The 23,951-nt window shown below is 39.2% G+C and overlaps 1 protein-coding gene across 1 annotated transcript in view; it reads left to right on the top strand.

The window, feature by feature from the left end:
- Positions 1-23,951, top strand: part of LOC121180139 (myosin-10-like) — an 84,210-nt gene that overhangs the window by 15,719 nt on the left and 44,540 nt on the right. The window contains exons 4-21 of the mRNA XM_041035305.1: positions 6,365-6,392; positions 8,584-8,686; positions 8,873-8,902; positions 9,890-9,907; positions 13,728-13,820; positions 14,641-14,704; positions 15,020-15,118; positions 15,431-15,574; positions 16,387-16,482; positions 17,403-17,521; positions 18,061-18,213; positions 18,393-18,566; positions 18,813-18,986; positions 20,385-20,499; positions 22,586-22,779; positions 23,039-23,160; positions 23,260-23,329; positions 23,535-23,695. Of these exons, the coding sequence (XP_040891239.1) occupies positions 6,365-6,392; positions 8,584-8,686; positions 8,873-8,902; positions 9,890-9,907; positions 13,728-13,820; positions 14,641-14,704; positions 15,020-15,118; positions 15,431-15,574; positions 16,387-16,482; positions 17,403-17,521; positions 18,061-18,213; positions 18,393-18,566; positions 18,813-18,986; positions 20,385-20,499; positions 22,586-22,779; positions 23,039-23,160; positions 23,260-23,329; positions 23,535-23,695 (1,957 nt within the window). The remainder of the gene's footprint in view (positions 1-6,364; positions 6,393-8,583; positions 8,687-8,872; positions 8,903-9,889; positions 9,908-13,727; positions 13,821-14,640; positions 14,705-15,019; positions 15,119-15,430; positions 15,575-16,386; positions 16,483-17,402; positions 17,522-18,060; positions 18,214-18,392; positions 18,567-18,812; positions 18,987-20,384; positions 20,500-22,585; positions 22,780-23,038; positions 23,161-23,259; positions 23,330-23,534; positions 23,696-23,951) is intronic.

Below are 23,951 nucleotides of genomic sequence, written 5' to 3'. Positions count from 1 at the left end.
AAGTCATAGCTGGATATATGACTAGATTGCAGGACTGCACTGATTTTTAGATTATTATTATTTAAAAATACATGGCATGGAAAAATCTTAGCCGTACCTGTCTGAAGAATGCAACACTGATAAACAGTGGACTTGTGTAAAACTGTGAATTTTAAATGTTCCTTCTTGCTCATAAAACGGTTATTCAGAACTAAATTGGAGTGGAGAGGTCTCTGTGGATGTGGACAAGAAGGTTGGTGGTTGTCACCTATGTTAGGTAACTACATTAAGTCAGAGTCAGTGGCTGTTTGTGCTTTTAGTCATGTTCGCTAAATTAGGCCTCTACTCATGACTGTGTAGGTATGTACAAACTACACCGGAAGGAAAACTTTCAATGTTACCACTCTTTATATCCCACAGCATAGTGCCACCCAGTGTGTGTGTGTGTGTGTGTGTGTGTGTCCTTTAATGAAGAATCTGTAATGGCTGCACAGTTGATTGTTGATTATTGATTAGTAATTAAAATTCTGTGTCCATTAGGAATAACAGTGTCATTTTTCTGAGTATTAGACGTGTTTTAACCAGCATTTCTTGTAGACATTTGCTTCAGGAGAAAGGACTAAGTCAGCCTTGGACAGTTTTGTATGGTACTGAAGAGGAAATTAGGTCTTTGATATTCATTTTACAGTCGAGTGGATGCTCATTCACTGAAAGGACTTCCATAATTGTTAGTTGATATCTTGGGTAATGGCTCAATATATACTTTGTGGACCTAAGCAAACATCATGAGTGACTTTATAGCTCCTCTTTTCTTCGCAGACGTCACAAAGATGAAGATGTATTTCTTCCTGTTAATCAGACAGCATTGTAGTGCTCATGGATTTGTCATCATTACCCTGAACATTCAGCTGATGTGTTCTTCTGTTTACATCTCTGTGGTTTTGTGGAGGTTTTTGTCCCGCCGTGAATCTTTAGTAACAGCTAGATAAGCGTGCAGGACTGGTTTCTGAGGTGAGTGTTTGCACTTCATTGCCACTCCTAAACACAGGCATTAGCCATCGGTGGTGGACACTGGCCCAGGCCCAGCGTGCCACAGCCTCACAATGAGCTCACTGTCGTGAGCAGAGATCAGCTCCCGCTCTCCCCCCCTCTCCTCCTCCTCTCTCCTTACAGGGAGAAGCACCACATGCAGAGCTGCTGTGTTTATTTCAAAGCCACAAGACATCTTCAGATTTTTCACTGTCACCACTTTGTAAGACCATTGATGCAGGCCTTTTCTATTCGAGGACTAATTTTATCGACATCTGTGTAGTCTGTAGTATTTCTGTTATGTCTTTTCCAAACTGCAGATTTGAAGCACTTGCCTTATTCCAACTTTTATACCATTTTACTATTTTTATGATCTGACAACTTTTTTGCCCTTCAAAAGATCTAAATCAAGTATTAAGAATGAAATTCAGACTTCTCAGTTTCACTTTAAGTAATAATATTATATATCCTAGGGGAATCTTCTGTTCCCTCCAACAAAATGGAGTCATGTGAAGCTGGCAAGAGCATTACCAATCATGCGAAACCCACAAAACAGTCCTTATGACCATCAAGTAATGTTACGGAAATAACAGCCCCTGTTTGAGTAGTTCTCATCTGCACAGACCCAGAGTCCTCTGCCAGTAATCAGCATTTTACAGTCTGGAGAGGTTGTTAAGGTCACAGCAGTGCTGGCAAGTTGGTGAATGGAAGTGAACAGTCTCACAATGAGTGGATCATATCTTTCCACTGTGTCTGCAGCCAGTCTGATAAAGAAGACACTAGCTTTCTGAGCAGGGCTGTGTTTGTGTGTGATAGGGATATGAATGTAAAGAGATGGTAAAGGGGTGGGAGCTGATGGGGTGGGGGGGGGGGATTTGCATGTGTGCTGTCATGCAAAGAACAGCAATTGACGTCATGTCTTAAAGAGATCCTGAGGGATCGGAGTAGCTTTAATGCATGTGTGCGCTTGCATGCATGTGTGCGAGGTCAGTCCCCCTTGTTACACTGCTTAACTGCAGGAAGTGCCTGGTTGAAGCCAGGAAATGCAGGTCGTCCCTAATGAGTCATCCAGCTGTGTCCTCAGTCAGATAACCTTCCATCATTTTACCCCAAAGGAACACAGTCAGCACTTCAGTCCAGGAAACCTTCACCTCTGGCAGAATGGTCCAGCCCAGGACATAACATGTACGCAATGAGCTGAAATATTCACAGCATGGCTTGGAGCAGTGGTTCCCAACCTTTTTTGGCGTGTGACGCCTCACAATGAAGCAGTGTGTCCCCACATCACAGGTTATGGCCTTGAGTGCCAACACAAATATTGAGCAGTTCAACCAGAGAGTCGTTTTTATTTCTTGGATTGTGTTACTTTATAGATTTTAAGAGGTGGTGAATGTATTCAGTATTTCAAAACAAAAATTTAAACAATTAAAAAAAAACAGATGTAAATGTAGATTTTATCTTTAATTCTCTTGTGACCCCTTATGTTAATTGGGATTTGGGATTGGGATTTGGAAACTGCTGGCTTAAAGTATATACATTTAAGTGTTCCTGCATATTTTAAAGTAATCTGCAAGTTTGAATAAAAAATGAGTTACTCCTTTAGGGAGCCATCTGTCTAACCGTGCTGTACTAAATTAGTATAGTCATGGATTAGACCACAGGCATTCTGCAGATGTGCTCTGCTGCTCCACATGGTTAAATGATCAGGTCTCTCTTCCAGCTACCTCAGATACTGTGTTTTAGTCCTGCATATCTTGTTAGCTCGATGCTGAAATGACAGATGTCATCCAACAGTTTCTCAGGAGACAATAATTTATTTAGAATAATCTTGTTTTTATGCTGGTCTGTTTGAATCACTGCAGCAGGTTGTGAATTGTCATGGCCCATCATTCTGAGATAGAGTGGGTTGCATCCATTGATTCAGGAACAGGTCACGACAAATTATATTTTAATCAGTACATGTTAAATAATTTTCCTCATACAGTAACACCACAGATCCAAATGAATTTACAAGCTCTTATTGCCTTCCAGCCATTTTCACCAGGCAATATGTAAATACATTTCTGAAAACTAAAAAGCCATCTTTGGATATGTATGAATGTGAAGGCTAGAATTGGCTTGTTCACTGACAGCTATATTTAAATTTAGAGAAGATGTGTCTTTCCCAGAGTTATTGATGACCTACCTCTCCCAAGTCAATCTACTAATGTACCAGCTTGCCAATCACCAGTCTCTGGTTACTCCTTCAATTATCTAACATGCAGACTTTGCAATACAGTTACAGTATTAATGGCTTGTGAGCTCAGCCCCCTTGATGAGCAGGCACTTGCTCATCAAATAGAGATAAAGAAAACTGTCTTAGCTGGAATTAAATGGGGTAGATACACAATAAATCTGAAGCTGTCAAGCCAGTTGTGTGTTTGTGTACAGCACATTATGATGAGCTTCTTTCTGCTTCCCAAACATGTTTACAAAGGCAACCTTCCAATGGCTGCATTTTTTATTTGGGGCTAAATCCATATGACTTTATTGGAATCATTATAATTGAGGATTTAAGATGATGCTGGGATTTCATGTAAACAAAGTCTTGTTTCTGTTGAAATATTTAAACATAACATGAAATTGAGTCAGTCAATTTGAAATACAGCAGTTTCCAAAGATGAATAATCTTGTTAGATATATAAATATTTACTTAGTCATAACTGCTGTTCTTAAAATCATGCATAGGTTCAACTCTCACTCACTGAGACTGGAAGCAGAGGCAGGGCCAGAGTCTTAGCTCTGAATGAACAGTGCAGCATCAACTCAGTACAGTGAAGAGAGTCTGATGACTTTTATCTAATCTTAGGACTTCTTGCTGCTCAGTCAGCCATGTGACTGGACAAGAGGCTCGACCCCTGTTGGGGGAGTGGGGGGGGGGGGGGGGGGGGTGTTTTCCCATGACATCATCACCATTATATTCCCCTATAGGACCTCTAAATGACTTATGATCTGCCTCACTCCATCTCACAAGACGCATCACTGGGATACCCGAGAGGTTTATGGAGACACATTAGATGTCGTATTTTATTGCCACATGACCACAGTGCAAATTGCCCTCAGCACAGCTCACATTAACTTTTTCAGACAGAAAAAGAATTGGATCACTCTGTGGTTCAGTTAAACTTGTGCAAATTGCATTTTATTGATCTAGCTGATATTTTTATAAATCCTTCATCATAACGGTCTATATGCAGTAAATCCCAAACAAAAGACAAAAGTTCCATTTAGGTTTCATTAACCTCATTCAAATCTGGTCGATAGTTTAGCCATTAAACTTATTTCACTGAGATTTTCTGCTGGGGTGATCCATGTTGGACGTCAGTGGACATTTGAATCTTCCTGTTTTTGTAGAATACACCTGGGCACTGTTGGTCTAACTGTGTGTAATGGGGTTTGGATGCAAGGTTGATCCATATGGACCCTGCCATTTACGGTCAACAGTAGAAGTGACCTCAGATTCATTTGAGGATTTATCAAGACTTAAACGGAAAGAGGGATGGAAGACAGTGTGTTAACAGAACTGTAGACGAGGAGCCTGTATACTAAACCATACAGAAAACAAAATGATAAAGACATTTGGTCTGTCACTTTGTTGTGTAAATGGTTGCATTGTGCAAGATGAAAATAAGACTACAGATGCTTCTGTTAACAGAAGAAACGTCAACATGGCCTGAAGTGGTCACTACTGCTGTCTTAGTCATGTCTGCTCTGATTAGGTGCGCGTCAGAGAACACATGCTTTCTGTAAAACATGAAATCAATCCTGTTAAGTTATTATTATAATATATTATATATTAGAAATTATGGACTCATACTTGAGAGTAGTCGGACAACTTGTCCTCCTAACTCTTTCAAAGCAGACCAAATGGGTCACCCTTTTAGCAGTCATACTAGATAAACCTGCCATTATACATGGGCCAGTATTGTTATGTTATACAGGTAGAAGTGCAAATGTTGTATAGCTTCAGTCTATTCTGTAATTATGGTGTGTGTCTGTAACTCATTATAATAGTTGCCTTTCTTGGCTGGAGCACTCTAGAAAAGGATTATTAAACTCAGTGAGGCTTGCCTGGTTAAAATAAATTAATAGTAGTAAAAGTGAAAACATTTTCCAATAATTACATGTCATTCAGTAACCTATCATATAAAATAAAATGCATTTATAGTTGTTGGTACTAGAATTTGCGTGTGTGCATTTTCACTTTGTTCCATGAAGCTGTATGCAGCCTGAAATGGGTCATATGTGTTTATTACTTTATTCTGCAGTTCTGAGTTAATAGGCACTTTAAAGTTGTTGTCTTTTTTTTCTGTAGATGACTGATTAGTTGGTTGTTTAAGGGAGAAGGAGTCAATTTTAGAGAACCTAGTACATGTATTTTTCAGCGTAGTCTACTCCTACATTTACACACTTACCGTGGTCGTGGAGCATAAGGATCACTTCTTTGTAGAAGTCGGCTTTGGACCTCCAGAAAGTGGCCCACAGCAGCAATGACTGTCAAAATGGCAACCCCTGAGCTCCTCCTTCATCTTAGGATAGAGGTAGTAGTGTGAGGGTGCCAAATCAGGTCAAATCAGGCCAAAGGCCTCCTTGGGTGATAAGCCGTAGAGTCCGAGGTAGCGGATGGCTGCACAAAGGCTGATGTTTCTCATCATTGGTGACTTGTAATTTTAATTCACTCAAAAACATAAATACAGCAAAAGTTATTAACCTCAGACTTTCTGCATAATCACTCAACGAGCTGAACTGCATGTACGTGCAACAAGAGCTGTATAACTCATCTCCTTCTCCCTTAGGCCATGAACTTATCAATCACCCCTTATAATCTGTACTTGATCTTTATAAAATCAGGGATTACTGGCTAGAGACCAAATCTGAAAATTATACTCACAGTCAGCAACTTCTATTTACGCATATAAAGCTGACATTACACTTGCCTTATCTCTCCCGTGCAGTGATTTGACTTCACAGAGCTGCTTTTCTGCATTTCTGCATTCTGCATCCAAGGAAATACCTGTGGTGAGATGTTGTGATGCCTGGGCCTACTGAAAAAATGCGCTCTGATAAAAATGAGTCTCAGGCTGTGAAAAATGTGATAATTTGAAACGTTTGATGGCAAGCTCACATGCACACTCTAAGCTCGACTTTGACCTTCAAATCCACAACCTGCTGATAAGCCTTTACTTTTGGCGCTGTGTTTTGGTGATGGTGTTGTCACTCAAAGCCTGTGACAGCAGACACTGAATGAAAAACAGACTGCTGATGTTGACTTTTTTTCTCCTTCTCTCCCTTTTTTCTCCCTTTCTTGTCTCCACAGATCGAGAAGACCAATCTATTCTTTGCACGTGAGTTAACAGGGTTTTGTCTGCTTTATTGAAACTGCTGTTATTTAACATAATAAGGTTTTTGTTGAAAAACAATTTTAGGTGCACACACCCAACAGAAAGTTCAGCATTCTTGGAAATAGTGTCACATGCTGCAGTATTTTCCACCTCTAGGTTTTTTTTTCAGCTTCTGTTTATTTTTTTTTGTCTCAATTAATTGTAATAAAAAATGTCAGTAATACATTTACTAACTGGTAATTACACCCCTGGGGGCCTTGGCATTTATTTTAAACTGTGTTTCACAGTGGCACTGACCAGACTGCCACTACTTGATAGAAAAGTGAGAAATGTGAGGTCTGAGAAATGCCTGACATTTCGGCTACTCAGCCCTCTGGCGTCTTCTCAGTGACAAGTGTCTAGAGATGACAGGAATGTCACCAAAGAAAATGCCAGAGATGGTATCATGCATAAGCCTTGTCCCTCATTCTGTGTGAACACTGAGGTGGGCTTGTTCCTTCCATATACTTGCAATCAAAATAACCTGTATTACAACCCAAATAATTCACTTTAATACAACACCACCACAAACAAAAGCATAAAGCATTGTAGTGTATTGCTGCATTTAAAAAACAAATATCAGGTTCAAACTTGTGAAAGAGAACCAACGTGTATCAAATTAATTTGAACTCAACCCAATGTAATCTAATCTTAAAAAAAATGAACTAACATAATTCCCTTCATTAATGGTGTCTTCACTGAGTAACAACCTAACAGGTAATTTCAGATTTGTTGTTGGGGTAACAATATTGTAAGACAGCTGCATTTTACAAAATCAGCAAATGGCCCTACCATTATCCATGATATTCCATCTTTAGTATCAAATCCAAGATGCTCCCACACATTACATCTCAAATAGTTTGGTGTCATAATTATTCATTTAGCAAGGCTAGGTAGTTTACAACATTTTGCATTAATGAAGAGTACAGCAATAACCTGGATAACCGAGGGCAACGGGGCAGTAACTGTACTTTGTATGAACACTCCCCACTGTCACCGTCTTGCTCTCCAGTGGGGAGTGTTCATACATGTTAATTTAAGCATGGAAGTTTGTCCTTGATTATTCTAGAGCACCAAAAAAGTAGCAAGTGGATATTTGAGTTGACATTCATTTGTTCATTCATTATTTGAATTTTGAATTTTAAGAGATTATTATGTACATTTAATTTTTGTTCACAATTCTGAATGAACAGCCCTAATATTCTCTCTAGAGTTTAATTAACACATCTCACAATCAGTGAAAATGTAGAATTAGGTTCATTAGCATTTATTACATGGTTATTCTGTTGGATGAAATTGTTTTGCTGTTCTGTTTCAAGAAAAGGGGGATTATGCTTTTTATCAAGTGTTTTGACTCTGAGATACACAAAATAATTACAAACTTGTATGGAAACACTAAATATGGACATGCCAACAAAATGTAGAAGCCTCACAAGACATGTCAGCACTCCCTGTCTGAAATGGGGGAGCTGAGGAATGTAACACCAAGCAGTCCAAGGCCAACAACAGAGACATTGACGCAATCCCTCTATGATTACCCTCTGTGTACAGTAGCCAATGAGACTGACAGCACTTACACACTTCTCTCCCAGTCTTTACTCTCGGCCACATCACATTTGCTCAATCTGAAACCAAAACAATATTTTGCGCATACTTGGAGCATGCAAATTTGCACTTACTGTAAAACCTCAGGTATGCTCTAAATCTAAACTGTTCCCCCAAAGTTTTTGCATGGCTTGGAGGACTTGAAGATTTTTCTATGCCACGGCTACTGTATGACTGAACAGTGAAAAGCAGGCCTGAACATCCACACACCCGCAACCACAGGCCTAAACTGACATACTGACATTTATTAAATATAGACACACATTGTCAGATATTTACCAGTGTACGATTTGAGTTTATGTATTTCTTTCTTGTTTGTTTTTTTTTTTTTTTTGCAATGCAAAAAAGGGTAGCTCTAGTGTTCTCACCCATGAGCACTGCCAGATCTGTAAAGCTGAAGGAGGACAGCACATCTTAGATCCAAAGATAACGTACAGGAGTGACTCAGGAATAGATATAAAGGGTTCGTTCTAAACAGTTTAGTGGTTCACTGTTTTGAAGATTTCTGTGGTTTTTCTTTTTCTCTGTATTGTCTCCTTTGGTCTCACAGAGGTGAGTCAGGTGCTGGCAAGACTGAAAACACAAAGAAGGTCATTCAGTACCTGGCACATGTTGCCTCCTCCCACAAAGGAAGGAAAGACCACAGCATTCCTGTGAGTATTCTCCATATTCATTGCCCTAGGTTAGGCTAGCTGTGCCTGCTTTACAACAACTCATAATTACAAAAAATGCAAGTATAGGTATAGATTCCAATACCTGTAGAAGGAAATATGGCTTTGTGCACCGGACCTCTGTGCACACAATCTAACCATTTGTATTTGTTTATCTGTAACAAACAGCCAGAATCACCTAAACCAGTGAAACCGCAGGCAAGTGCTTATGCTTTTATTATACACCAAGTTCAAGTGCATGCTACACTTTTTCCCCTCTGTAAACCTCTTTTCTTTTCTGTAACTTGGGCTCATTATATATCTGTTGAACATGAGCCTACTGAGGGATCATCATATGGTTTCAGTGATTCCAAGTATGTCAGTAATTATAAATGACAATTTAGTTAAAAACACCTGAATTAAAAAAAAAAAAAACATATTTAGCATTTACTTTGTCTCTCTCTGTCAGGCTCAAAATGCAGTTGTAAGTAAATTTTAAAACTGGCATGATGATTCAGACTTTATTATGTTCCATATTGTTGTGTTTATGTTGTAAATTTGCTTGTTGTTATTGTGGTTCACACTCAATGAAACATAATCACATGCATGTTTTTATTTGCTGTTGTAGTCAAGTCTATGTTAAGTCTTGGCTGTCATCTTGAGCTGTATGAAGCATAGTCATTTCTGTTGCCAAAGATGCTTAAAATGCAAATTTTGTTTTGTACACTTTAAAGTTACCTGATCTGTGTCTTGGACTGTAAAGATAGAGCTGGTGACCACATCTGTCTTGCTTAAAAGCATCAGCTGAAAGAATCTATATGAAGCAAGTTTATGTTTAAGTTTATCTGCAGTACTGTGGTGATTCTCAGTCCTGGCCACTAGGACCCAGAGCCCTGCAGGTAGTCCTGGTAGCCATATAACCAGTGGCTGAATTACACCTGCAGGATGCAAACAATTAACTGCGTATTACTCCAGAACACAAGCAGTAATCTGGGTCTTGAGGGCCAAGATTACAGACCACTGAGGTATTATAATAACACCTGTTGCTAATTCCATTTACAGACTGCTGTAGGTCATGCTTCAATTCTGACGCTAATGCATCATATCAGAAATGTTCAGCATAAATGACAGGTTCACTTGTATCCATGACATTAATGCAGTTTGTTATTTTCCATAATAACAATTGAATCTCCCCACATCCTACAGAGTGGACCCCTGTTTTATGTGAGTAGTATGTAGTTTCTCACCTATCTCACCTAACTTGTGTCAAAGGGGTTCTTTACCCACTCTGTTGCTCAAAATAACTGACTATTAACTCTTTAATATTGCCTGTTGTTAGGTTGTAGATGCTTTCCATCCACCTTATTCCACCTGCTGTAGTTCTGCTTTAACTTTTGCTTTGCATGATCTGTATTTTTTGTCCTGACTAATTTGGTAAGACCTGCTTCTTTCAGATATTTAAGATATATAATACTTACAATGTGAGGACATGTCCTCTGTTATAGAAGTAATCATTGCTTTAATCTTCATCTAATAAGCTAGTGGGCACCTTGAAGCTGATAGATCCCATATTATTTGTTTACCTTTAAAATGAAGCAAGTTGTTAACTTTTCATCTACATGTACAGTATTTTCCACTCTGTTTGCTATATAAGAAACCCCTGTTGGCAGTTTAGCACTAAGATTTACAGTTTATTTCCTGGTGGGCTCAAACAACATCAATGTCCCACTTGTCATTTGGGAAGAAATGTCTGTCTAAACATAACAGACACAACACAATTATCTGCTGTCAAGGGATTAACAATTTGTTTCTTCTCTAATGGAACCATCTTTGGCAGAGAGATAGCTGTGTGCCAGACACTGGTACACAGAAAGGTTAATAACCACAGTGCAGCCAAAATTTCTGTTGTTTTGGCAACACACAGAATAAATGTTAATTAACTACAGCTCAGTAAAATTGCTCACCACAATTGTCATTATAGCCAGTGAAATTAATAGGTGCTGGCTTAAGCTATCACTTGCTAGAGCCTGTTAATACTATTAATGATGTAAGTCACAGATCTTACGATAAACTCTCTAAAAGACAGTTAATAATTCAGCCATACCACTGTCCTATATGTACACTGCACACCTAAGACACCTGGCCATTAAGAATTTTCTGTATTAAATCATCTGTGCCTTTTATTTCACAGTGACCCTCCTTTGAAAGAAGCTAGATAAGTTACATTACAAGATATTTAGCCTACATTTATGCTACATATGATTGAAGTGGTTCACTGGTTTTTAAGCAAATTCATCTTAATCCTTTGATCTAGTGGCCGAGGCTGAACCTCTTTTGACCTTTCTTACACTAAGTTGGAGTCAGCCTAAAAAGACTCTGTTGGCCCAGATGAGTTCTCCACATTGGCTTGTTCCTGTCCAGATTTAAACACTTTGTGCCATTGCCCAAGAAATGCTCTCATTTTTCTTGCTGGAGAAAAGAGACTTGTAATATTTGTGGGGCCTCGTGACCTCCGGAGCAGATGTTGAGCAGTGAAAACACATCCACAACTGGCCTCTGCCTCAGAAGATTTAGCGGGACAGTTTTGACTGATCCTCTTTGGCTCACTTAGCCGGTCCTAAAATACTGCTCAGTGGCCTGCCAAACACACTGCACTTTGATAAGAGACTAACTTGTAGCTATGACCTGTAAGAAGTTTTCTATAAAGGCAGCAAAGAAAAATAGGTTGTAGGAGAGGATTAGGATTCTTTTTGACCTCAAAAGCTTGGGGATATTTGTAGTAATGATTGATAATGAGTCAGATTGCTTACATTTTTATCACAGTTACACAACCACTGGCCGTCTGAAGTGCAGAGCCAGTTCAGTTGGCTGTCAGATGTGTGACATACTCACTTTGTAACAGAAATGTGGGTCAAACTTCTAATGCTGTGAAATTGGACCCCCCTGCTGTTTGTAATCTGCTCTTTGTTTTTATGTGCGTACAGCAGACCACACAGAAGAGTAGAGGTTGCCAGTGAACAATTTTAACTACCAAGTTGCACCACAAGCCTGTGTTTATGTAGAAACAAAGGCTTTTGGTTTAAATCCTCTGGCCTCCGTGGACTTTGCCGCTGCTCTGATAACTGAAAAAGGACCAGGTTTATCCAGTTCAGCCCTGCTTCATTCCAGCTGCTCAGAAACTCAATTAAAAGCAGCCCATCATGCTCTCTGGCCAAAGATCACATTACATGTCTCACATCCTAAGCGCAGTGCTTATTTCTCAGTTCCCGTTTGTGGAAAATGGCCTCCTCAGACCTTCAGTGTGTTCAGCTATTTTTGACGTAATGGGAAAATATTTCATTTAGCCACAAGAAGAGAAATAACGGTTAAGAAGAAATTGTTTATCTCCCAGTCATTCTGGATTCTCTGGTCATGACAAAGCCCACAGTGTGGCTTAGATGGAAATATAGCGGACCACCTGTCCAAACATCTGTATAAGTCATTTATTTGTTTATCCAGCCTCTCAAAGCATCCAGTCGGACAAAAAAAGCCAAAGTGTTTCTGTTGTGTGTTGTGGACACATTATTCCTGACATGATAGAGTGCTGGTCTGTCACAGCAAAGTTTTCCACACAGTTTTTTTTCTCTATCACTATCAAGCACAGTGACACATTAGTCCTCAGTCAGTCAGAGCAGGACTCAGATCAGCACTGAGCTGCAGTCTAAGCTTCAAAAGGTACACCTTCTGCCTTTGGAATTAACCAGGTTGTGGAAGGTTTGAGATATAGTTTTACACTAACCACTGTTTGTAGAATTAGTTTAAATTTTATGTGCCTGAGCAAATGCAGTAAGTCAACAGTTTCTGCATTTGGATTTATTATAGATGATCAGATCAAGGGCTGCAACTATTTGTTATGTTACCTCAGTTGATGATTTTGTTGGAACAACAGTCCAAAATAAATATATTTCACTGACAATATCAAAAAACAGAAAAGCAGAAAGAAAATCACACTTTTTAAGCTGGAGGCTAAATTTATCAGGTATTTTTGCCTGATAAATGTTTTATACGGCTGCCTGGTTAGCTCAGTTGGTAGAGCATGAGACTCAATTTCTCAGCTTTATGGGTTTGAGCCCCACTCCGGACGGCACCACCTCCCATGGGCCCACCACCTGTGGGAGGTGCCGTAGAACTTCGGTGTGTTGTGGACTGGGCGGCAGTCGCCCCCGCAACCTGGGCCTGCACCCAGATAAGCGGCAGATGATGACATGAAATGTCTTACACGATTAATCATTCATCAGAATTGTAGGCAGTTATTTTTTTGTCAAATGATTTAACATTTAGATCAGTTTAAGACTTTTTATGGATCTACAAACAAGGACTTCTTTTTAAAGATTTAGAATTATTTTGATGATTTACAAGTGAGGATTTTTTGACCATATTTTTGCTAACCAGAGTAGGGTGCTGTTTTCTCGTTTCTTATGTCACATAGAAATCTAACCTTTTTATACTCTTTGTAAAATGGTGGGGTCACATTGTCTCTGCTTGGTCTTACTTTGGATGAAAATGACTTGGTTCGCACAAAGCTCTTCATGATGTGCCACACTGCTCCCTTAGAAACTTAAGATTCAGCTGCAGGTGCGAGAACTTTCAACAATCAGGAAAACAATTAGGCTCTGAACAGTTTCATTTAGCTAATTTGAAACTGTGGACATCTGCAACTGTGCAACTCCATAACAATAAGAACCACTTTATCTTGAACATTTTGTCTACCATTTTATAAAAAACACAGGACTCAATATTATCATGATTAAGGGCTAAATTTGCTTGATTCATATTCATCCAATTATTTCCATATACTGTCTTTATCTGTGTGCCTGAGTTATGAAATCTTTTTAGGTTTCTGTGTATAAATCACAAAAAGTCTTAAGATGTCTGGTGTCTTTGTCTGCATGTTTGTTTTTTTCAGTTGTCAGTGAAAATCACAATTTCTCTACGTCTTTGTTTGTTGGTCTTAACTTTCATGTGGTGACAAAGGGCTGCTGTAACATCCCTGTGTTTTTTACAGGGTGAACTGGAACGTCAGCTTTTGCAAGCAAACCCCATCCTTGAATCTTTTGGGAACGCTAAGACGGTGAAAAATGACAACTCGTCAAGATTTGTAAGTACAGAAAAGTGATATTTAGGTTCTCTGTTCTCAAATCTGGGTCTCAAAATGTCTACTGCAGTGTTTGTGATATCTTCCTCCTGGCTCAGCACTACCATGGTCAGTCTTTATTTGGCACCTGGATCAAATTCTTTTTTTTAGAATAAGCAGAGGCAAAACTGATTGAAAGTAATCTAATTATCCTACTTTTCCTGTAAGCAATTACACAGGCCATATAGCCAGAAACACCTGCTAGTCATTAATGATGCCTTTGATATAGTAGAGCTTTACAGACCGGAGGCAACTCTACTCAGCATCTTAATAGTTACATAGGACAAGAGAACATGAGTAAAGCCTCGGCTTAAGTGATCCTGTGGCGAATCAATCTGCAGTGTAACTGCAGTGCTTTGTAATATGTTGATCATAATAAAACTTTATGCACATGAGCCCTGATCAGCTCATCAATGAGAACTCAGTTGCAGACCTGTCATGTCTTGTATAACTTGTGACTTGTGTCTAAAAAATACTTACAGGAAAATATACTGGTGCTGATTTGAACCCAGTGAGTCAAAATTAAGTTATGTAGTAAACATAAACATCATTTTGATTATTTAAAATCATTGTACAGATTTTTGAAATATCACTTTGGACTGTCTAAAATATGCACCGTTCAGCAACAACATTAAAACCAGTTCCCAGTTTAATGACGACCTGTATCAGTGTTCATATTAATGGAGGCGAAGCCTCAGTTTATGTTACATTACATTGCCTATTGATTTCTGTTTATCTTGTCTTGTGCACTTCCTGAGCATTTATCTTGTGTTAATCTCTACAGGGGAAATTCATCCGGATCAACTTTGATGTCACCGGATACATTGTTGGAGCCAATATAGAAACCTGTATCCTGTTTTAAAACAATTTGCTAGAACACTTCATTGTCATTGTAGGTAATATATTTATAAAGTGGCTAGCAAGGAGTGTTTACTGAAGGCACACACAAAAATGAATCCAATACTGAATTTTCATTATGGTATGCCATAGTCATATGTTGTTTATATTAAAACTGATTATTATTTTTGAAACTGTAATCTCAGCCAATTTTAAATATATAGTAGGAAGTGCCTCATGTTTAAAAGAAATGACATTTTAATTTTTGATTCTGCATCAAATTTAATCACCAAACAGATTTATTTTCCTTGACCAGTCTGTGTCAGACTTACTAGAGAAATCCAGAGCTATTCGTCAAGCCAAAGATGAGCGTACCTTCCATATTTTCTACCAGCTGCTGGCTGGAGCTGGAGAGCACCTCAAATGTGAGTAGACTGAGCTTGAGAGACTGTTATACCATATCTCTCTGTCGTAACTCCAGACTGCAGCTTTGGCAGTGCTGTATGTGTCAGGAAAACATTAATTTGTGGTATCAAAGGGTATGTATTAATTACCAAGAATTTGTAAAAAGGTTGGAAGGAACATTTCTGTTTTTAATGTCATGAATAACTGTGCAGCTGTGTGATTTGTGTATCTACAGCACTAAAAACACAGTCCTCTGTCAGCCTTGAATCCTTACCTTTAGAGAAAAAAAATCACGTCTTAACCAAATGTTTTTTCCATTTCTGTGTCCACAGCGGACCTGCTTTTGGAAGGATTCAACAACTACCGTTTTCTGTCCAACGGTAACATCCCAATCCCAGGACAGCAGGACAAAGACAACTTCCAAGAGACGATGGAGGCCATGCACATCATGAGCTTTGCCCATGAGGAGATTCTGGGTATGTTCTCTAGAACACCACCACAAAACATCCATAAACAAAAACATATGTTTTTCAAGAAGGTTGCTTTCACTTGTTCTGTTTTTTTTTGTATGTCCTTCCTGGGACACCCTGATGAGATCATTTAAACATAGACTTAAAGCAAGGACCACAGCCTAAGGATTGTTCATCAGAGTCCCCCCGCTTTTAGAAGGTTAAAGTCAGTGAAACATCAGTTCTGTTCAGTTCAGTTCTTTAATCTGACATATTTCTGAGTGAACAGAATATGTGAGCAGTCTGTCATTTCATTTGATCAAATTGCTTGATTAAAATTGCTTGACTGCCAGTTCTACATATTGAGCTCTAGTGGACTGCTTCCATCCACCCCTAAGGACAAAGGAGAAATTAATATATTAGATTGCAGCTCTCTTCTTTTGGAAAGGTAAACAAAGCTGTTGCCAACATATCAAAACTTGCTCCTCCTCCTAAAATATTGCTCTGCTAGCTGCTACATCCCAGGTGCTAACAGTTAAGTACGGTTTTATATGATAGATGGTCAGCTAATCACATGCAGGACGGCAGGAATTTCTGTGTGAATTTGTCCAATCTGATGTGCAGAATGAGCCATCAGAATTATTTTTTTTTATTATTCTTTTTTATTACTTTGACATCTTGTCCCAAAGTATAAGAAATGACTGATTGAAGTTTTCTCTTAATCTCTCCATGACCATGAAACTACCTCATGTTTGTCTGTTTGGTTGCTTAAACACAGTCATGTGAGGTATAACCGATGTCTTAGTCATTTTATTTTGTCTGTATTCTTTTACTCGTAGCCATGTTGAAGGTCGTGTCCTCGGTGCTACAGTTTGGTAACATTGTCTTCAAGAAGGAGAGGAACACTGACCAAGCCTCTATGCCTGATAATACTGGTAAATACCACCCACACACACACACACACACATGTTGCAGTCCTTTTACATCTGCTTCACAACCTCCTAGCCTGGAGCTCACAGGTCAAGACACTGTCCTCCTCCTCCTTTTCCTCTTCCCATATATACTTCAACTCCTTTCCTCCCCTTTTCCTGCCTTCCTGACACTGTTCACCTCATCCACTGAACAGAGAAACCGGTGATTTATGTCTTCTCTCTCCCCGAGTGTTGTCAACCTGCCATTAAGCCACATCATTATGAGGATTTACTCCTGAAGGAAATGGGGCACAGTCTTCCAGTTCCTCCACATGTGGCACTGCATATTTGGCATTTAGAGCAGAGAGACGGGGAGAGAGGATGAATCTAGTGCCAATGATGCAGCTCGGCCAGATATTCCCAAATGCGATGAGCAGAACTCAGGACTGAAGCAGATGTTTTTTGTTTTTTTTTGTGAGATTTGGCTCACCGAGACCGGATTCTGCTTTTTGTGCTTTTCCACAAGCTCCAGCCATGTAAAATAGGACATTTTCCGCATTACATTTCATATGAAAATGTAACTTTGAAAGATTTGTGGTAGATCTTAATATTATTCACTAATAGGCAAACAGCAGTATTGACCTACCATCTTTGACAGACACTTCACTTATTATACTGACATTTCTATGACTTTTAGGGAGGTTTGTAAGATTATCTGTTAAATGACATACTGTCAAAGTAACACCAGGAAAAGGTTCTCATCTCTATCAAATCACTCCTGGAAGAATAAAACTATAATTCCATTTCTGCTTTTGTGTTTTATTTCTTGTGTCGAAAGAAACAAATCAGTTTAACATACTGGTGTAAGTGAAATATCTCCTGCAGTGGCCACCTGTTCTTTTAATTTAAATTAACTTTGTGCTTTTTCCATCTCGGTTTCCCAGCTGCTCAGAAGCTGTGTCACTTGCTGGGTATGAATGTGATGGAGTTTACCAGAGCTATTCTGACACCAAGGATCAAAGTGGGAAGAGACTACGTCCAGAAAGCACAGACGAAAGAGCAGGTCAGTTGGCTGAGCTTAAAAGTCAGTTATGTCTGCTGCTAACGAGGAGTACCAAGGATCTTCATGGTAACAAAAACATGATTGCACAGAAACAAAATAGAAATAATTACAACTGATGGCCAAAACAGTGAAGATGTGCTGTTAAAAGCTGATAGCTTCCCTTGTTTCTTATTGTTCTGGGCACAAGGCATTGTTAGTGTACCTTTTGGGAAACCACTCCAAAGTACATCACCTGTTTATTAATCATTCATTGCCATTTAAAGTGCAGTGCTCTTGCAGACTTCTGATCATAATGGCTACAACTCATTGGAATTGGACACAGCGTTTGCTACACCTGTTTAAGATATTAATGAAAGTCTGAGTCAGAAAACATATGGGATATTAATGATTTACAGACCTGCCTAGACGCAGGAGTCCATTTGTCCAGTGCAGAATACATTTTTTGTTTTGTTTTCTTTCCTTCTCACACTTTGGTCATATCATTTCTCTCTTCCTGTACTGTCTCCCTCTCCTCTCCTGTCTTTTTTTCCTCCATCCAGGCTGACTTTGCTGTCGAGGCCCTAGCTAAAGCAACATATGAGCGTCTGTTCCGCTGGCTGGTCCATCGCATTAACAGAGCTCTGGACAGAACCAAACGACAGGGTGCCTCATTCATCGGCATCCTGGACATTGCTGGTTTTGAGATTTTTCAGGTTTGGATAAAAAAAAATTTTAACCTTAAAGATGACAGTATGTCTAGTTGTGGCTAAGGGAGTGATTATGTTTGTTGTTGTTGTCATAAGCTGTTTACATTTGAGATTTTGGTTTCTTGTCATTTAAGGACATTTCCACAGAAAGTATTTTTCTTCCTTGTATTTCTCCCCTATTACAGTTGAACTCATTTGAGCAGCTGTGTATCAACTACACCAATGAGAAGCTGCAGCAGCTCTTCAACCACACCATGTTCATCCTGGAGCAGGAGGAGTACCAGAGGGAGGGCATCGAGTGGAGCTTCATCGACTTCGGCCTGGACCTGCAGCCCTGCATCGACCTCATTGAGAGGCCGGTAAGTCTGAATCAAAGAGATGATTTAAACATTTAAACCACACTATTTTAAAACATGTCTCATTTACTTAGCTATGCTGACAATACTCAACAATACTTTTTTTTAACTTTCTCCATTAAAACATCAGGGAAAAGTTATATTTACAAGCAAAAGTTATTGTTTGTTTGAATTGTTGGAGTAGGACATGTCACATTTCTCATTTGTTCTTTCTGAAGATTTAAGTTGTGTCTTATGTTGTTCCCTCAGGCAAACCCTCCAGGAGTGTTAGCTCTGCTGGATGAAGAGTGCTGGTTCCCCAAGGCCACAGACAAGACCTTTGTAGACAAGCTGATCCAGGAACAGGGCACACACACCAAGTTCCAGAAGCCCCGTCAGCTCAAAGATAAGGCCGACTTCTGCATCATCCACTACGCCGGCAGGGTTTGTTGGTTTAATCTCTTTAAAAATCACTCTCAGCAGGTTTCTGTAACAGCTTAACTGAAAATCCACTGTTGTGTGTGCCTGCTTCTTTTCGAACCTGGAAGGGTTTTCAAAGGAAAAAATAAATTGGTGCTTTCCTTGGAAATTACAGTTTCTTGGAGGATAAAACTTTTGTTTTATGGCGTTTGTTTGCAGAACGTGGGTCAGGCTCTCTTCTAAAAGAAGCACTCACTAAGACAGACACAGAGTAACTGAGCAACACCCAGTGACTTTAGTTTACCATAAACTTCAAAGTATGTCAACACTGATTCAGTTCCTTGATTGCTTGCAAATATACATGGTAGATATGACTCCATCATTTCGTAGTACTCAAGTTTTGTGTTGGACCAGCTTCTTTTTTCTGTCTACTTTCATATTTTCCAAGACATCTCTTTTCCTCCCTGATCTTCTCTTGCAAAAATCAACCAGCAAGTGAAAAGTTTCTGCTTGTCTGGGCTCAGATAAAATAATGACACATGGTTCTCTTGTGGTGGGATTTCAGGGAAATACTGAACCCTGGTTTGATTTATATAATACTGTATGGGAGTAGATTTGGACTTGTTAGTGTTGTTACGCAATAGAAGAACACAGCATTTGTCTCGCAGAGACACCTGCTGTGTCGAACATCTGCATACTATTATGTGGACTGTGTTGTTTTACACTACAATCAGTCAAAAACTCAGAGATTTAAGCTCTAAGACTGTCGCTGTGGAGGAAAATCTACAGCTCCACAAAGCCAAAAGTTGTAAATGTTGTCAACATCGATATGCACACAAAAAGAATTTACATCATGCATTCAGTGTGAGTCAGCGTGGCCTGTTTATTAAGCTGTTGGTTTCAATGATGTGTCAGATGCAGAAATATAGATTTAGATAGCTTATATTGTCGAATATTTTAGATTTGCTTTCACCAGATGTGCCTGCTGCAGTACATTTGACTGGCATGTTATTGGTTGCACCCCCTCAGGCTTTCAGTTAGAGCCCCTCAAGTCAGGATTTTTAAGCCTGTAACCATTTTCTATATATGAAACAAATCACGGTATATCAACTTATATTTGTTTTTGTAAATTCTGTACTGCATTTTCTTGTAAATTATAAGCAAACAGATAAGCTGATATATCTGTGTTAAGTTAATGTTAACTGAAGAATTCAAGTTTTCTTGAATTCTTTAGAACATATTTTTAGGATCTTGTTTTTAATAAATAATGAAACATGTTTTAACAAAGACATCTTTATTAAATATGTTTGTTCATGTGATGTATTAATGTAAAAGAAATTTGTATCAATTGGTAAATTGTTATCAAATTTTTAAGAGTCTCAAACATCCACACCGCTGAGTTGTACCACTTACTTTTGACAGGTGGACTACAAGGCAGATGAGTGGTTAATGAAGAACATGGACCCTCTGAACGACAATGTGGCCACTCTTCTGCACCAGTCAACTGACAAATTTGTAGCTGAACTTTGGAAAGATGGTAGGTCGCTACCTTTTTATCTCCTAATACTTTATCAGTTATAGCAACATATCCAGTGAGATTCGTTTATGTATGTACCTGTTTGTTTATTCAGTTAACAAACACACTGATACATCTCTCACCCAAGCCTACTAACACTAACAGCTGTCTGCCTTGTTGTCTCGGCCCTATACATTTGTAGTTTCCAAGAATTAATGTAACATCGCTTCCCCTCCCTGTCTCTTTTTCTGTGTTGTAGATATTCAGACCATTCAAAGGGCTTCATTCTATGACAATGTCACTAGTCTGGATGAGCCAGCAGGTGAATGACTAGGTCATGCTGTAGCAGACCTGGGCCAAAATAATAGTGGCTTGAAAATGAACAGCGTTGGGTTGTGACACCACGCTGCCAAAAGGCTTGGGAAAATAAATATTATGTAAGCGCTCCCCAAGCAAGTGTACTGGTATATTTTTGCCCAGATCTGGCTGTATGGTTCACGCTTCAGCCGGTGCTGTGTCTGTCATAGCTACAGTCCCATTTGCTTCCAGGCTGCATGGCTCCCTTGTCTCAGTCAAAAGCAGTAGTTCCTAATTCCTAAATAAGTTCCACTAGAATATAGTCATTTGCTCCCTTTTGTCAAACCAGTGTCTCAGTGTTTTTGTGGGCTGACATTGGTCTTGTGATCTTTGTATGGTCGATACATTTAGGATCTAGAGCAGCTGTTTGGAGTCTTCATTGCTTATTTCTGTTTTTGTCCCTCCTCTGTGATGTGATACATCCACAAACTGATTAAGGATGTGAAGACTGAAGAATGCTTAATGACATTAATTTCCAGCCTTCCTCCTTCCTAGATAGGATCACAGTAGCAGGGAAGTGAAACCAGATGTTGTTCGTGGTATTTGCTTTGGCGCTGAGCTCAGACGTCAGTGGAGAGGGCCCAGACAGCAGGCCGTGCATCACTTCAGTTTAAATGTTGAAACTCCAGCAGTCTGTGACTCATCAAATACTTGTAACTTTAATTTCGCTGCCGGGACATTATTAAGTGACATAGTGTATATTTATTTGAGCGTTAAGTCTTAACTCATGTGCTGGGTTTTTTTGTTAAGCTGTTTTAAAATAACTCTGCTGACATTATTGCTAGATGATATAAAGTTGTAATATTTATTTGATAATTCTTGTGATTTGCTTTGTTTTTCTTATTGTCAACAAATTCCATGAAAAGTCCAAAACCAACAATGAACTGATTCCATTAACACATCAGTGAGCCAGTTTTCCTTCATCACAGTGAACTCCACCATGCTTCTGTAAATACTCACTGTAGCACCAAATCCATAGTGAAAAAGTAGAACCCAAAAATGCACAATTCCTGTTTGAGTAATGTGTTTTTCTTTATTTTTTTTTAAAAAACAGTTGAAGCTATAGACTTTTTTAACCTTTTTTCAAGTCTTTGCATCTTAAGAATGAATAAATAGACTTGGGCCTGAGCTGATATTGAAACAGCTGTCTCCACAGGTTGTGTAGTTCTAACCATGACCTGTACACTTCATGTGTAAAATCAGCACAGTGCAGCTTTTAATATAAGTCTTAAAAAGTGGTATTGGAATATTTTTGTGTCCTGTGTTTGCAGTTCCCTAAATGTTGCCAAATTCTGTTTTAATATATTGAGATGAAGTTATTTTCCCAGCAGTTGATTCAAGTTTTGTGTCATGAACAGTAAAATGTTGAAAAGCTGTCATATAGTTGCCATCATCAAGGATTGTCTCTCCTTCATTATAACGAGAGAAGAGTTTTGAGTTCTTGCACTTTTTGTTGTTATTTTTAGTAAGTCATACTAAAGAAATGTACTTCCCTCTAAGGTAACACCCTGTAGGGCCCTGTATGTAAGAACAGAATAAGCTATGTGCTCCATCTCCATCTGCAGAAGCTAGTGGTAGCTCTAGACTTTGAATGCTACTTTGTTAGACTGCTGCTGTTTGACAGTAGATTGTAATGTCTCATTCATCCATCTGCATTTGGCTACATTATGTCACTGTATTGCTGCTGCTGCTCCTATAGTGAGTCTCTGCTTTTTTGTCTAAAGTCTTTGTGCTCTATCCCCCACACCAGTCGACCGTATCGTAGGCCTGGACCAGGTGGCAGGAATGAACGAGACAGCCTTTGGTGCCACCTACAAAACGAAAAAAGGCATGTTTCGTACAGTGGGACAGCTCTACAAGGAGTCGCTCACCAAGCTCATGGCCACATTGAGGAACACCAACCCCAACTTTGTCCGCTGCATCATCCCCAACCACGAAAAAAGAGTAAGTACATACTATAAAGTTAATTGGTAGAAACCGAATATGAACCAAGGGAAAGTAAAATACCAACTGCAACTTCTGATACTGCAACTTATACTGCAAAAATATCAGACCAGTATGTCCATGTAGCGTTTATATATTATCTATAGTGTTCAACACAACAATATAGTTATTTGCAGTACTGGGTTTCCAAGGAAACTTCTATATTGTTCTGTAGAATACTCTTTTCTGCTCTTAATGGTGTATTTGTTTTTACCTTCAGGCTGGTAAATTGGAGCCTCACCTCGTTCTGGACCAGCTGAGGTGTAATGGCGTCCTGGAGGGGATTCGCATCTGCAGACAGGGCTTCCCCAATCGCATTGTCTTCCAGGAGTTCAGACAGAGGTAAAAAAAAACAACAGAGAAGCTTTTTGAACTCTGTAACTCACCTCAGAGGAAAGATTGGCTTTTTCCGTTTACATTTCTGTTCTGTTGTGTTCACAGATATGAGATTCTGACACCCAATGCGATCCCCAAGGGATTTATGGATGGGAAACAAGCCTGTGAAAGAATGGTAAGGCTTTTTTTCTGTATTTTAGTTTTTAAATTGTTGTAGCTATTGGATATAAAATGTCATATGTATTTTAAACACAACTACTTATTTGCAAATGAGATAGACTGGTTCCAGACCTCTCACATTTCAGATCAGGGTTTAGTGGGTGGGCACAAGAATTAGGACCAAAGTTATTTCTCAACAACTCTCTGTGTTCACTTTGTAGATCCAAGCTCTGGAGCTGGACCCCAACCTGTTCCGTATTGGTCAGAGTAAGATCTTCTTCAGAACAGGTGTTCTGGCTCACCTGGAGGAGGAGAGAGACCTGAAGATCACTGACATCATCATCTACTTCCAGTCTGTGTGCCGTGGATACTTGTCACGCAAGTCAGTGTCAGATATCTGTATTTTTATTCAAACAAGATTTCTTATGTATGAGCATATATTTGTGATTGGATACTCAAGATGCATTTATGGCCAGTGATCCAGTTGCTCAAACCAGCCTCAGAGAGGTCCGAGACGTAAAGCATCCAGATATTTGTCAAGTGAAATGCATCTGTCAAGTCAATTCGGATATATCTCATACTCCTCAGAGTAATTCCCATCTTAAATGTGACACTGCAGGTTTCTACCATACTTTAAA

Source organism: Toxotes jaculatrix, chromosome 4 (genome assembly GCF_017976425.1).
Source record: "Toxotes jaculatrix isolate fToxJac2 chromosome 4, fToxJac2.pri, whole genome shotgun sequence".
NCBI classification, from domain to species: Eukaryota; Metazoa; Chordata; class Actinopteri; family Toxotidae; genus Toxotes; species Toxotes jaculatrix.
This window is presented reverse-complemented; position numbering and strand designations above follow the sequence as displayed.